The sequence below is a fragment of the Dromiciops gliroides genome, chromosome X (assembly GCF_019393635.1).
Source record: "Dromiciops gliroides isolate mDroGli1 chromosome X, mDroGli1.pri, whole genome shotgun sequence".
NCBI lineage: Eukaryota > Metazoa > Chordata > Mammalia > Microbiotheria > Microbiotheriidae > Dromiciops > Dromiciops gliroides.
The window spans coordinates 41,851,674-41,866,286 of record NC_057867.1 but is presented as its reverse complement, the minus strand read 5'-3'; the positions used below and the strand labels follow the sequence as shown (position 1 = coordinate 41,866,286).

Sequence of the window (14,613 nt, the reverse complement as noted above, 5' to 3'; positions counted from 1 at the left end):
CATATATTCCTATAGAATAAAGAAAAGCCTGGGGTAGGGACTCCGCCTCATCGCCCACAACTCACCTGTATGACCCTAGATGAGTCACTTCAGTTCTGAGACCTGCTGTGGGCAGTGCTGTAACTCACCAAATTACACAGGAGTAGCCAGTCTATGTAGATGAAGGGAATTTCCTAAAATGGTGAAACCGAAGGTCTATATGCATCCCTCTAAAAAAAGATACTAGGATCAAAATAACAGTGTGGCCAATTTTGGATCAGTGCACAGAATGTTCTTTTAGGAAGGAACTGAGGCTCACTTTTACACACCTTGTGCTACAAATTGACCTCCATGTCTACAGACTCAAGTTTACCTCTTTAGGAGGTTAAGACAAAAACTCTAGGCTACAATTTGCCCCTTGGGATCTTTCTTTAAAAAACATTTTGAAATTTCATTTATTTTGTCATTTAAGGAAAACACACTAGAAAATAATGTTTGCAAGTAATTGGACCTTTTTTCCATGCCATATTTCTCAGAAATGACCAATTTCAGAAATAATATTAAACCATGGCCATGGGAGATTGTCTCATCACAACTGTAGTTCAGAAAAGAGGCTGCCTAAAATGTGCTATAATTGCTTTTTGAGGAGATCTCATTAAGACTATAACACAGCAGAAAGGGGTTTAATCGCATTCCCCTCCAGGGGCAAGGAAGACTTGACCCACTCACCAGCCATTAACAGTGGTGGAATTGGGATATGGAGATAGTCTGTGCCCTATAGCAGTGGACTTAGGAAAGGAAGCAGTGCTGCTGAGGATGAACCTGAAAAAAAACTATGGATTTGGGCTCAGAAGTCCCAAAGTCCCATCCTGGCCCTGTCACTTGTTAGCTGTGTGACCCTGGGCAAGCTACTCATTTTCCTCTTCTACAGAATCAGAGTGTTAAAGTAGAAGACCTCTGAAGGGCCCCTCCAGCACTTCATTGATTATCCTATAAAATTTGCTTGTCATACATTCAGATTCATTCAGTTAAAAGTTGAATCCAGTTGCTGCGTGCACATGGATGCACATCCATCTGTGTGTATGTCCCCAAATGGGGTTGGGATTTCTATAATGACACCAGGAGAGGATATATTTAAGCATATCTTACAATAAAGCTTCATCAATTTGGAACTTCTTATCATTTGAACCAGGGGCTAGGCTCCAGTTTACTCTTTTATTATCTACACAAAATAAGAGTTTGGTAAGAAAATTAATGGTATATGCAAGATTATAGGAGGAGCATTGAACATGGTCAAGGTTACAAAATTTTAAAACACAATAGAAACACATATAAGTATCATTCCCACCAGCTATAACACCAACTCTATCAATCACATCTATTGATTAAAAGCAGGGCCTGGAAGGATCTTGGCTAGGCAAAACAATACCTTAGCTAAGTTCAAGTTCTTGTGTGTACTTGAAAGCAATAAAATTGTTTTTCTCTTTTAGAATATCCTCTAGGTCAGACTTGTCACTAATTCAAAGTGCTCTTCTCCTGTTTATTTCATACAATTTGGCATCTTGTGAGTACAGAATTGCCCAGGCAAAATGAGAGGAGTTCATAACCATATTATATGTTGCAGATTAATGGGCCAAATGATTCCTGTTGAATAATAGTCATGGCCACCTCTAATCGAGCTGAGCTTTCAGCCCCTAAGTTGTTGTGACTGTTAAATTACTGAACACAAATCAGGTGTGGCCCCTGGGAGTTATTTCCTGATTAGCTCAGTAGATAGACTGCGATGTTTATGAAACTAACTAGGGTCAGGGTTTGGTACCTAAGTAGGCCAGTTAGATTTTGTTGTACTCCATAACCCCAGACTGTATACCTAACTGCACTGACCTTGACCAGGTCCTATGCACATATCTTCCACTGGTCATAAGGAGAATTGAGCATGAAATGTTCAAATTGATTATCATCTCTGGAAAAATCACCCCTCCAGACATAGACTACCTAACTAGTGGGTTAGATTAATGACCATAAATGATAAACGTGGGAATCACCCTTTCTATATGGAATGGTAACCCATAATGAGAGCACAAAGCAATTTATATCCCCAAGGCAAGCATGGGAACTTCCCAGCTAAAAGTGATGCACGTAATATAGTAGAAGGTGCCACAAAATCCCCAAGACTTGGAGGACCTGGAGCAAATGGAATTTGTGCCTGTGATGTACACTGAGACAACGAAAACACTGTGCCCTCCTACAGGTAACATGACCATGGAATGGAAAAGGTTTGAGTTTGGGAATGCAGGACTGGGTGAGAGTCTCCTCAAAAGTAAATGAGTTTCAAATGGAACCACTGCAGTTGTGCATATTCGTGTAAGAGCAGAGCTATCTCAGGCACTACTGAGGAGTCGTAATTTCTTTTAATACATATTTACATGTGTCAAACAGAAGCCTTTTTCCTTCCTTCTTGGAGCTATGATTCTAGTGTAAGAAAGGTTAAGGCAATGATTTCTCAGAAGCCCTTCAGCTCTTTGTGTAAAACTGGGGCATTCACATTTAAAAGTGACTGTGACAGCCACCCGTTTGTGCACGGGTAACTTGTCCCACAGCTCTTCACAATTTCACACAGCATATGTGTGGTTTCCTCCTCTTCTCCATTTAGGTTGCAGCCTTTCTGACACTCTACCAGCTTTTTGAGTGTTAATAATCTGACCAATTTGAACACAGTGTTTGCATGAATCATTCATTGTATTGCCTAATTGAAAGGACATTCTTGTTATAATATTAGCAAATCAAGGTGGGTGTGTCGATTTACTCTTCCTTAGCTAGACTGGCCACAGCTGCTCTTCTTTTCCCTTTCTCTTCTGTCCTTCAGAGGACTGCCTGGATCCAATGTGTTCCAGCCATGGCATCTGTGTCAAAGGAGAATGCCACTGCTCCACCGGCTGGGGAGGAGTCAACTGTGAAACTCCTCTTCCTGTATGTCAAGAGCAATGTTCAGGACATGGAACTTTCCTTTTGGATGCTGGAGTCTGCAGCTGTGAACCCAAGTGGACAGGGTCCGACTGCTCAACAGGTACCTCTTCATTCTTTTCCCACACCCTGTGTCCAATTGTTCTGTAAGGCAGGGATTTCTCCAAGTGAATGTGGTATGCGGACTGGTATGTTGTTGCATTAGCCTTTATAATATGCCAGTGCCTGTATTTTATGGGATAGTTTTCATTGCACTCTCTTCTCCGCTATATTCTCTCTGATAGACCCTAGTCATCTCCCACAGCTTCAACTAAAATTAAAAAATTATTAATTATTAATTTAAAAAATTAGTACCTTTGAGCAGGTACTAATAATCAGGGGGTCACCAAATAGGTCTCTACTCTTGTTTTTTCCTTCAAGGAATCTTGTAAGAGTCTTACATATCCATAGGAGGGACCTTGTTAATAGCCAACATACAGCAAACAGTGGGATTTTGTATTCTCCACACGGCCTTTCTAACTTGAAAGGTATGGTCTCCTGAAGAATGTTTACCAGAGCTTTCTTGTGTCTTTCTCCAGCCTTCATGAAAGATACCCTCAATAAACATATAGCTTACTCTCAGAAAGATTTCCTAGAGATGGAGAAGCAGACATGTGGGTTTATATTTATATTTTCAAGAACACCTTGTTTTGGTAACAACATGATCTGTGAGGTTTGTTTTTTCCCCCAAGCGATTGGGAAACCCTCCTCTCTCTTCATATACTGTGAGAATTCCAAATTGTGTTAACTCCAGTGTGGTCTTCCTCTCAGTATACTTGGTATACTTCAAATGCTCTTCTCAACTGTTTTCTTTGGGTCCATTTCTAGTAGGTCATGCAACATTATTGATGCATTGATATCAGGGTCTAAATGTGCTAACTACATTCTGATTGATGGAGAGAACTTGAGAACTCTTTTTCACGTTTGTCTGTTTATCCCCTTTACACTTCCATCCTTAAATATCCAGAGGATGATGAAGTTTAATTGAATGTTTTTCCAAGCTTTCTATAAATTTGCTTTTCCCTCTACTATTTTCCATTGTTTTGTGAGAGGATACTTTTTATAATCTTCCATCATACTCAGTTGTAAGATGTGGTAAATAATTTTATATTTGAAATCAGTATTATCTTGAGTTGTCATATCTCAGAAGCACTGGATCTTCTGTTTGGCAGAGAGGTAGAGTAAGTACTGGATGAGTTTATATACATATGTATGTATGTATGCATATATATAGGCTCTTTTGTCTCCATATTGTGGCACTGATATTTATGCATTAAAATTCCCTAGGAAACGGTCATAGTCAGTATAGATGTCCCCTCTTTTATCCCTTTCTCATTTTTTAGTGTCAACAGTATATTTAAATGAATAAAGATCATGTTCACACAATTGTACATCATGTCTTCTCCCTTTCTGATTTTTTGATATTGCTTAGTCCTAAAATGTAATTTCTAATTTTTTCATCATCTTTTCCTATGGCCATCTTTCCATTAAAATCACCATGTATTCAAACCAAACATATATTGATTGATTTTGGTGGGCCTTCATAGAAATTTTCCACCTTCTCTTCCTGTGCAAAAGATATTGACAGTTATCTTCCAGGTTAACTTTTTTCAAATTCTTACCATGAATGTTCATATATGAGAGAACCAAGTTAGATACAGTGTACTTAGATATAAATAAGATAAAACTAACTCAAGAGCCTCCACAAGAGGCATATCCTTCCAGTTTTCTATGGAGGACAATGGTGATGTGATTGGCCACCTCCTCTTCTCCCAAAGTAGGAATGTTTCTTCAATACCAGGGAAGTGGAAGGAGAGAAAAGGCAAGGAAGGAGGAGGAAGAATCATTGCATTTTATAAATAGTAGGAAGCTAGATCACCTTTCTTATCTTGAAAATAGGAACAGAATACTTGTACCACCAATTTCACTGAATTATCGTGAATAAATCACTTTTATAAACTCTGAATTGTCATATTAATCTAAAGTGCTTTTTAAAATATGAATTAGTGTCATCATGATCAAATCTAACCCTCATTCAGAAACTGAGGAAACTGAGACATAGAGAGGTTACTAGATTTGCCTAAGGTCTCTTACCATGTACAGTTTCCAAACCCTTATCCTCTTAAAACTTTGGATCAATTTATCCTCTTGACATACACAAATAACTAACATTTTTATTCATAGTCATATGAATTGGATAAGAAAACCTTTCTGTTCTTCCCAGTTTCATGACCCTTTGTGTGTCTTAATGAGTTAAAGAGATCTACAGAACCTCCATTGGCCTAATAGCTATAACAAGCCTTGTGCAAACATTATTTTGCCTGGAGTTGAATCTTACATAAGGCACCACCAACATGGAGCCTATCTCCATGCCAAAAAGTACTCATTGTAAGACTTATGCCTGTAAGACACTCCACTGGGGCTACAATATATTGCTTTATAGGACAGTGACTTTGGGTAAATCACTAAGCCTTACTGGGCATCACACATCTTATCTGTAACTCGAGGAGGGATGGGAAGTACATGATCTCTTAAGAGTCTTTTGCAGCTCCAAGATCACTGATTAAATATATTGCTCCACTGACAGTGATTTGGAATGGCCTATAGGCTCTATAACTTTTACTCTATATGATTTATGGTGAAATAATGTTAATACTCACTATTTGTGTTCTCATTCTGAGGGTGCCCATTATGGCCTTCAGTGATATCAAACCTTTTTGTTTTGTCTTCACTAGCTTTGAAATCTCATTGTATAGATATATCTTCATTATGACAGTGTCTCATTAAGTTTTGCAAGTGTTCCCTAATGGAAGATGATGTGCATCCACTAATAAAGCAGATAATTAGAGAAGGAGGTTCTTTTGTTGCCATGGAAACTATTTCCTTGATAATGCAAGGGACATATGTGGGGAAAAGCATCATTTGTTTTCCTATTATTGACAGTCTAAAGGTTTTCATTTGGCACTCTCTGTCTATCACACACAGCTCTCTTTCCTGCAGTTTTCAGAAATGGATTAGGCCGTTTACAATGATCAGTGCTTGCACTTTATTGTTTTTCCTTCTAACAGTGCAATAACAGCAGGGTCATCCGTGCAGTTTGATAAAGAAACCTAGTCCTAAGTGTAATTCAGATGGTTTGTGGACAAGTATTTCAGCACCGCCCCCCAAGTCATTCAAAGGAATATTCTTCTGACATATACATAATCACTAGAATTGAGCATATTCAAGAAAAGAGTGTTAACTGATATACCTAGGCTGAGAACCTAGAACTGGAGGTTTTAGATTATTTTCCAGAATATGCTTTGGACACACCATTCAAATGATTCTGGTCTGTGCATGTCTAGATTGAACCTGAAGGAAAGAAGTATGGGGAAGCACATTGAAACTTTCTTCAGATATTGGAAGGGCTGCCTTGTGAAAGAGGAATTAGATCCATTCTGCTTGGCCCCAGAGGGCAAAAGTAGAAGCAATGCGTGTTGTAAAGAGGCAGCTTTTAGCACAGGAAATTTGCCCATTTGAATTCAGAAAACATTTATTAAGCAATTACTATGTGTAGGACACTGAGAATAGAAATAAATAAATAAACAGGACCTGCCCTGCCCTTAGGAAGTTCACATTTGAAAAATTAGACCTCTCCAGGAGTAGAATAGACAGCTTTCAAAGATAGTGCTTCCCCATCATTGGACCCTTTCAAGCAAAGGCTCAGATGTTCTAGAATACATTCTTGTATAGGTAAAGGTTGGATAATATGGCCTCTGAAAGCCCTTTCAACTTAGAAATTCTACAATTCTATGATTCTATGAGACAGCACCTCAATTAAAAAAAAATTACTGATATCTTTTGTTTTTCTACTGCCTTCAATTCTACATATGTCCTTTACCCTCCTCCTACCTGGAGAGCCATCCCTTGTAAGAAAGAATAAAAAAGAAAGAGGAAAAAACAGTTTGCTGAAAGAAACCATCTCCAAAGAAGGAAGGGCCATTTATTCATCTCTTTTCCAAATCTAACTTTGGTCAGGGTAGGGACTGAATGGAAAGGGAAGATTTGGAACTGAAAGTTTGAAAGATGAATGACAAATTTTAAATAGGAAAAAAAAACATTAGGGAGGGGGACGATTAATTGACATTGAATGGATACCAATGACTCATATAGGCTGTCCATGAGTTATCTATTGTTCTTGCTACTTGACAAGCACAGTCTTATTCATAGACCACTTTGGTATCTTTTGCACAACTTACACACAATTTGTTATTAGTAAGTAACTGCAACATAGCATGCTTTTTGGGTGACTGCTAATTTTGATTCTTTGGAGATTGTGCTGTTCCACGATTTGTAGTCATATATTCTCACCAATAGAATACTGGTATTAAAAACATGGAGATTGGGGGCAGCTAAGTGGCACAGTTGATAAAGCACCAGTCCTGGATTCAGGAGGACCTGAGTTCAAATCTGGTCTCAGACACTTGATACTTACTAGCTGTGTGACCTTGGGCAAGTCACTTAACCCTCAATTGCCCTGCAAAAAAAGAAATATTGAGATTTGTTTTAGGGTCATTAAAAATACTGAACAAACGCACATATCCATAATAGTAAAAGGTCTTTAAACTTTAACAGGAAGCTTCATATATCAATCAAAAGTCATACAGGATATGGCATATGATAAGATTTTGCATCATTTACTTTTTTCTATACATGGAGACAAGCCACACCCATCAAGTCTGCTTACAGTGACTTCAGCATCTTTGCCTCAGTGCCCAAATTATGGCAGTCTGTGATCCAATCCTTTAGGAAGGAATTGCTCTTTCACTACTGAACCTTAAAGGATGAGTCATGGATCATTTCTGATTTGCTTGATTTAATACATCCAAATCTGACATGGATAATGATTGCTACAACTAGAGTGTGGTTATTAACTCAGCTGATGAAGTTGATTATAGAAAGTCAGAATATAGCAGAAAAACAGACTTTATAAAGTTTCTGCCAAATCAAGTGTGCAAAGCTAACTACCAAAATTGGCAATGAAGGTAAAGTGTAATATCACTCTATTTGAATTCGTTATTTGCAGTACCTCCTCCTCAGACAGTTTGTCACCATCAGATTCTGTTAGGTCTTCAGGGAGAACAGAATCTAGAACAAATGAAAAAAACCATTTTTCAAACAACTCTCAGCATGGGGGGACATGCCACCTGTTGGCCATGGGGCTCCATGCATGGCAAAGACAGTCAGGTAGTTTATTGCATATCAAATACTAGTTGGTTTTAAAGCTAAACTTTTGCTTCTCTTTCCTACACAGTGCAAATCATGGGGTTTATCCTATGATTAACAGTGAGAGCAAAAATGCATTCCAATTGGTGACAATTTGATAAGTTGGAATTAGGAGGTTACTGCTTTTCAGCTGCCACTCCAGCTGCCTGGCTTTTGTAATACATGAAAGCTTTTCAGGTGTTTTCCAAATCAGGGGGAAAGATTGCATTCAATAGGGTGCCATTTGCATGGCAAGAAAATTATCTATGGTTGAGCATGGAAGGGCATGATAAAAGTACACAGCCTGATGCTTAGAATTCGTTTAGGCATTATGATTTGAACAGTGAACCAAAATGTCTTTGGATATTTATGGGGTAGAGAAAAATAAAATGTTCCCATACTTAGACGGTGTTGGACTGAGATTTGGATGCTGGTGCTGAATTTACTAGTATGTGGTTTCAAACACATCACTCCCCCTTTCCAAACCGCAGATTCCCTATCTGTACAATAAATGGCTTAGACTAAATCAAAGCTTCTTAAACTGTGGGTCATGACCACATATGGGGTCACATAATTGAATGTGGGGATCACAAAACATTTGGCAGTAAATGTTTTATTTGCATACCTATATTACATACCTATATCACTGGGATCGTGTAAAATTTTCTTGGGGAAAAAGTTTAAGAAGCCATGGACGAGATGACCACTGAGCATTAAATTCTCCAGTATGAATTTTACAATTGTTCCTTCCTTTAGTGGCTGGTGATCTTCCAGGTTCAGAATCCTACTATGTGAGTGTAAAGATAATCAAATCCAACTACCCTCATTTTACAGATGGGAAAACTCAGGGTCATTTTTCTCACAATTAGTAGCTCATGATCCTACTCTTGCTACTCTAAGGATACCTATTTGGGGCTGTGGTTTAAGGATTCTCCCCAGCAAGTGACCGGGGGAGACAGAATATTAAAAAGGTGCTCAGAGTGTTAACATGAATTAGTTATGGAACATGTTGTTTTATTCTTATACACAAAAAGGGAATGTCATTGAATGATTAGGACAGCATTTGGTAGTTCATCACTAATACAATTGGTTGGAACAGTAACTAATATCGAAGCTTCAGTGGTATATCTGTAAGTAGTTACTTTGTCAGGGCTGTTAATTATCCACTTTACATTTCACCTCCACTGAATAAAAACTAATCACAACCATGTAGACCATCTTTTAGGACAACTCTTTCTTCATTGGTCCATCAGCCTCTGCTGCTCTTGCCTCTGATACTGCTTTTTAGCTACTACCCTGCTGCTGTAGCAACCCAGAAAAGAACAACACCAGCTGCTTTTGAAGATTTCACAAGGCTCTATACTAAAAGAAAGAAGGCACAAAAGGGAGGAAGCCTCAGAAATGAGTTTGTGACTTGTTACCAGGTGGCAGAAGTACACCCCTATCCAACTTTTTTGTAGCTCAAAGAATTGGCCTTGCCCTTTGAATCTCACACTGAGGAACCCAAGGGGTAAGGATTTCCCCCTTAGTACATCCACGGAGTTCCAGTTCAGCAGCTAATTTAAAGACTCATTATCACCATAAACTATGAAGCAGTCTGAAGTTGGGGGGGGGGGAGGAAAGGAGAAGAATGGCTCTTCTATCACATATGCCCAGAAGCAGCTTCACCCAAGCTTCCATGCATGTTCTTACCTGGAATGGCATGCTCTAAAGCAGTGGTGCCTCTGAAACCCTGGAATAACCCATCAATCCATTCACCAAAAGAAGAATCAATGAGATCAACCCAGACTTTCCCTCAAGAAGTACACAGAGCTTAGCCCTAACATCAAGTCCAAAGTCAATAAGTAGACTAGAGGAATGAGCAAAGATAAAAAAGAATAAAAAGCTATTATGTTAACAGGGATTCTCAAGACACAAACTCAGAAGAGATGACCCCAAAACATCTACAAGTCAAACCTCAAATAAAAACAATAGCTTGCACACAAACTCAGCTAGAATTCCTGGAAGAGGGATGAAGCAAGAGGTTTTTTAAGGTAAAATATTTTATAAATTAAATGAGAGCACTTGCAGAAAGAAATGGAAAAGGAAAGGGAGTTATAGAGGAAAGAATTGGAAAGGGAATTAATAACGTGGCACAAGACATACAAAATCTTACCCAAACAACATACTTCCTGAATATACCAATGGAGCAAATAGAAGCTTTGACCTTTTTTTCTAAAAATCCTTTTTTCTAAGGCCCTCAGGGTGTTACTAGTTCTCTTCAACTAAACATAAGGCATTTCTTATATGGCTTCATTTGCTTCCCTTCATTTGGTGCCTAGTTTAAAACACCTTTGATTGACTGGTTAATTCAACAGATAGGGCTAGGAATTGTTCATACCTAGTTTATACCTTTGATTGGTTCTGTAATTCAGTCAAATGGATGTTCTCACATGATAAAAGTATTAGGACAGTAAAGCATCTTGTTACTTGCATTAATTGGGATTGAGGGGTGTGGAACAGAAGAGGTAATAAAATACATCATAAGGTGGTTTTTAAAACGCCCTTTGCATACTGAAGAAAGGACAGAATAAATTCCTCAACTGTATAAATATATATTTGTCGCCTTTTAAAAGTTAACTCTCTATCGCCAAATACAGGGTTTCTAAAACTGAAGTGCTTCAGGGGGAAAAAATTGTAAAATTTTGTAATAGTTGTAAATTGGTCTGTGCATTGTAAAGTGATTTAAAATCATTAAAGTGGCACATTTTTTAAAGTAAGTGCTTCAAAAGAAAATGAGTGAAGCAGCATTATAGTGTATTAATGGAGCTTAAGACATCTCAAATTGATTTTGAAATTAAGCATCAAAAACTGCAACTTAGAAAAAATTAGGTAAACCGTTTTATAGCAATCAAAAAAATCTTGAAATTTAGGAAATTACACATTAAGGGTGTCAGTCATTCTGATTTGGCAAGGGCAAGGATATTCAGTGACAAGAAAACATACTGTTTAAAATATCCTTAAAAACTGAACTGTGCATAAACTACCACATTTTATCTTTTGCTTTGGACATATTTCCAAGTCAGATCATGTATTTAAAAATGTTTTTTGTAACTTTAAAGCACTATATACATGGCACTATTTTTTTTCTTGTTATGTATCAGTTTTGCATCCAAAGATGATAACAGGGATTATGAAGAAAAATTAGCTGGTAAATATGAAAATGCTTTGAAATAGCTCTAGTGTTTTCCATTTTACTACATACTAGATATATACATATATGCATATATGTTTTATATAATATATACATTTATATTTTACTAGAGCACCCTCTGTAAGTAGGGCAAGTATAATTATCTTCATTATGCAAATGAGGGAACTGAGGCTCACAGAAGAGAAGTGGCCTGGCCAGGGTCATTCTGACAGTGAATGTCAAAACTCAGATTGAAGCCAAGCCTACCCTGAAGGTCCTTTGCTCTTCCCATCATACCGCAGTCTCTATATAAAGAGTCTCAAGGAGTAGGGAAGTAAACCATTTTGTCTAGTCTTTACCTAGTCAGATGTCCAGGCCATTTTTATATGCAAGGTTAGCTTGCATAGAGGACATCCATTTCTTCCATCAGTCCAAAAAATCAATCAATCAGCTTGGCTTTTTCTAAGTATGAAAGTATGAGTATGAGTATTCTCCAGCTCTGTATTCAGGAAAAGAGTGAGCTTTCTATGTGTTACCTGAATTTCCCTCATTTGGAGATTATTCCTGGTTCTGTTCCATCCAGAAATTTGTATTTAGGTTAGAGCTGTTGTCTTCAGTCTATTTCTGGCTCTTCTTGCCAAAAGCACCAGAAACCAATACCACAGCAGCTGTTTCCTTCTTTCCAGTTACTCTGCTTCCTCTCTAGTCCCTCAGTAAAGTGAGCTCCTGGGAGCTCTAATCCAGTGTAAGATTATATTCTGATAACCAGCATCATGGGCTCAGCACCACTTTGTGGGCTGTGTTTATACTTCAACAAGAAACAGAAAGCATGTTTCCTTATCTTCAAAAATTCTCAGTGCTTAAAATGGTTCGAGATGTAGACAGGAACTCAGGTAATGTGCTGGGCATTGGGCTTACAAGAGGCAGCAGCATGGTGAAGAGGAAAAAGTACTACCTTTGGAGGAATCTTGATTGGCCATGAGAGTGAATGAGTGCTATTCAACACCAGTATAGTCGTGGACCGTAGCAGATTGGTGCTACAGTGGAGACAAGACTGAATTTAAATTTGTATTAGAATCCCAGCTTTAATCTACTACCTATGTGAGCTACCCTAACCTTTCTGGGCCTCAGTTTCCTCATGAGCTCTAAGATCTCTTCCAGCTCAAAATCCATGATCATGTGATCGTTTTCTGAAGGTCTTAAAGAAAAGGATGTGTTCCTCCCATGCCTGATATGGTTAAGAATGTCAGACATAAAACTGAAGGCAGCAGGGGAGATTCTTGTCTGTGGATGCATAATTTACTGAGAGTCCCCGATCTGCCTAAATGGTACTTTTTAATCCTCTGAGCACACTATTCTCTGCCCTATATCATATTCAGTGCTGTTCATCTTCATGAGGTATTCTTTTCACTGAAGCCAACCTGCACACAGAAATAACTCAGTAAATGCCATCTCCAGTAAAAGCTCTTCCCTTCACAAGAACATGGACATCTGACCTACTCTCTTTGTTTAAGTACAAAACTGATGAGCAAGTTGGAACAATCATGAAGTCCTTGGAGCAGGGGTCATTGAATGAAAAAGTTTGAAAGCCTGTGGCTTAAATTGACTAGGGCATCATCTGTCTTAAACTTTGAGTATTTTTCAGAAGGTGTTCACTTTTTATAGCTGATGTAGGGAAGAGATTTTGTCAAGTATTGTTTTTGTTTGTTTTGATCTTCCCTATTAATATAGTCCCTCTGTCATGTACTTTTCATCCCTTGCTTCTGTAAGGTAGGAAGAAAAGAACAGCCCTTTGACTGGGTCAGTCGGTGTTTCTTGTAGGCTTTGATGAAACTGGAGGGGAAATCTAACTGGGTAAACTAGTTTCTTTTCTGGGAAAAACATCGTCATCATAACCGGAAGGAAAGCTTAATTCAAGGCCCTGGGGAATTTAAAGTGAAAATCTTTGGGCAGCAAGATGGGCCTAATGCAGTCATTCATTGATTTGAGAGAGAGGATATGTCAAAGGTATTAGAGTTACAGTGAGGCAAACCAACGAGGCAGAGGCCTGCCAACCTTTACTTGATCCTTCACTGCAGTAGAGATTACTGGCAGGAGGGTCAGAAATACTCCTCCTTCCCAGGCCCTTTCTTCTTCACTTACCAAGTCAGTTCCCCTCTAGCTATATCAAAACCAGCTCCTATTCAAGAAATTTGCCATTTCCTTTTGGTTTGCCCACTGTTCAATCTGACCAAGTATGAATGAGGGGAAGAAGGGAGGAACTGACTTAGCCTCATTTAGTGATTGTTGGTGGGGAGTTTAGACACAACTAAGCACAGTGGGTTTGTTTTTCAAATGGCAAACTGGCCTAGCCAAAGCACAAGGTTGGTCACAGTGATGTGGCCCCTACAGAATGTGATGGAGGCAGATGACTCCAGCTAGAAGCCCAAGTATCTTACATTAATGTTCTTATTCAGTCATTCCAGTGTTGGATCCTGGAGAATTACTGAAGATCCCTAGTGCTTGAAACAGTCCTCTTTGTTGGCCTGATACTTTCTCTCTTTTAATAAGAATCTCTGACATTTGTATAGAATTTTAAGGTGTCCCAAGCACTTACAATCTTGCTTACAAGTCACAACCTTGCTCTCCTATTGTCACCTTACTTATCTTGGGTATCACCTCCCCATGAGCCATTTTTGTTCAGACCTTTCCGAGCCAAAAATCATTCTCTGCAGCAAAGAAAACAAGTAGAATAAGAGTTAAGCGGCTTCACCTTTCTTGTTGATTACCATCTTGCCACCCACCTTGAAAACTGGACCTATTCTGTTTCTCATACCTTGGGGCAGCTAGGTGGTGCAATGGAAGGAGTACTGGGCCTGGAGTCAGGAAGACCTGAGTTCAAATTGGGCCTACCGATATGACCCTATGCAAGACACTTGGCCTCTCTTTACCTCAGATTCTTCATTTGGAGAATGAGGATAATGATAGCACCTACATCCTAGGGTGGCTCTGAGGATCAGATGAAATAATATTTGTAAAGTGCTAAAATGTTACCTATTGCTTTTATTCCTTCTTTGATCACCTTCATTTTCATAAGTATGGGTTATTTTTAAAAGACCTTTGTCCTTGTATTTTTCTACCATCCTCAGACCTATAACCATCCTGACATTCTTCTTATAAGTCTTGCTCTGCCTTTGTATCCCCCCTGCATTACGTCCCCTTGTGCCCATGTTAGG

At 38.7% G+C, this 14,613-nt stretch overlaps 1 protein-coding gene across 4 annotated transcripts in view; it reads left to right on the top strand.

The window, feature by feature from the left end:
* Positions 1 to 14,613, top strand: part of TENM1 (teneurin transmembrane protein 1) — an 895,908-nt gene that overhangs the window by 679,148 nt on the left and 202,147 nt on the right. For all 4 annotated transcript variants that reach the window (XM_043974016.1, XM_043974015.1, XM_043974017.1 and 1 more), the window contains one exon: positions 2,846 to 3,046. In XM_043974016.1, the coding sequence (XP_043829951.1) occupies positions 2,846 to 3,046 (201 nt within the window). The remainder of the gene's footprint in view (positions 1 to 2,845; positions 3,047 to 14,613) is intronic.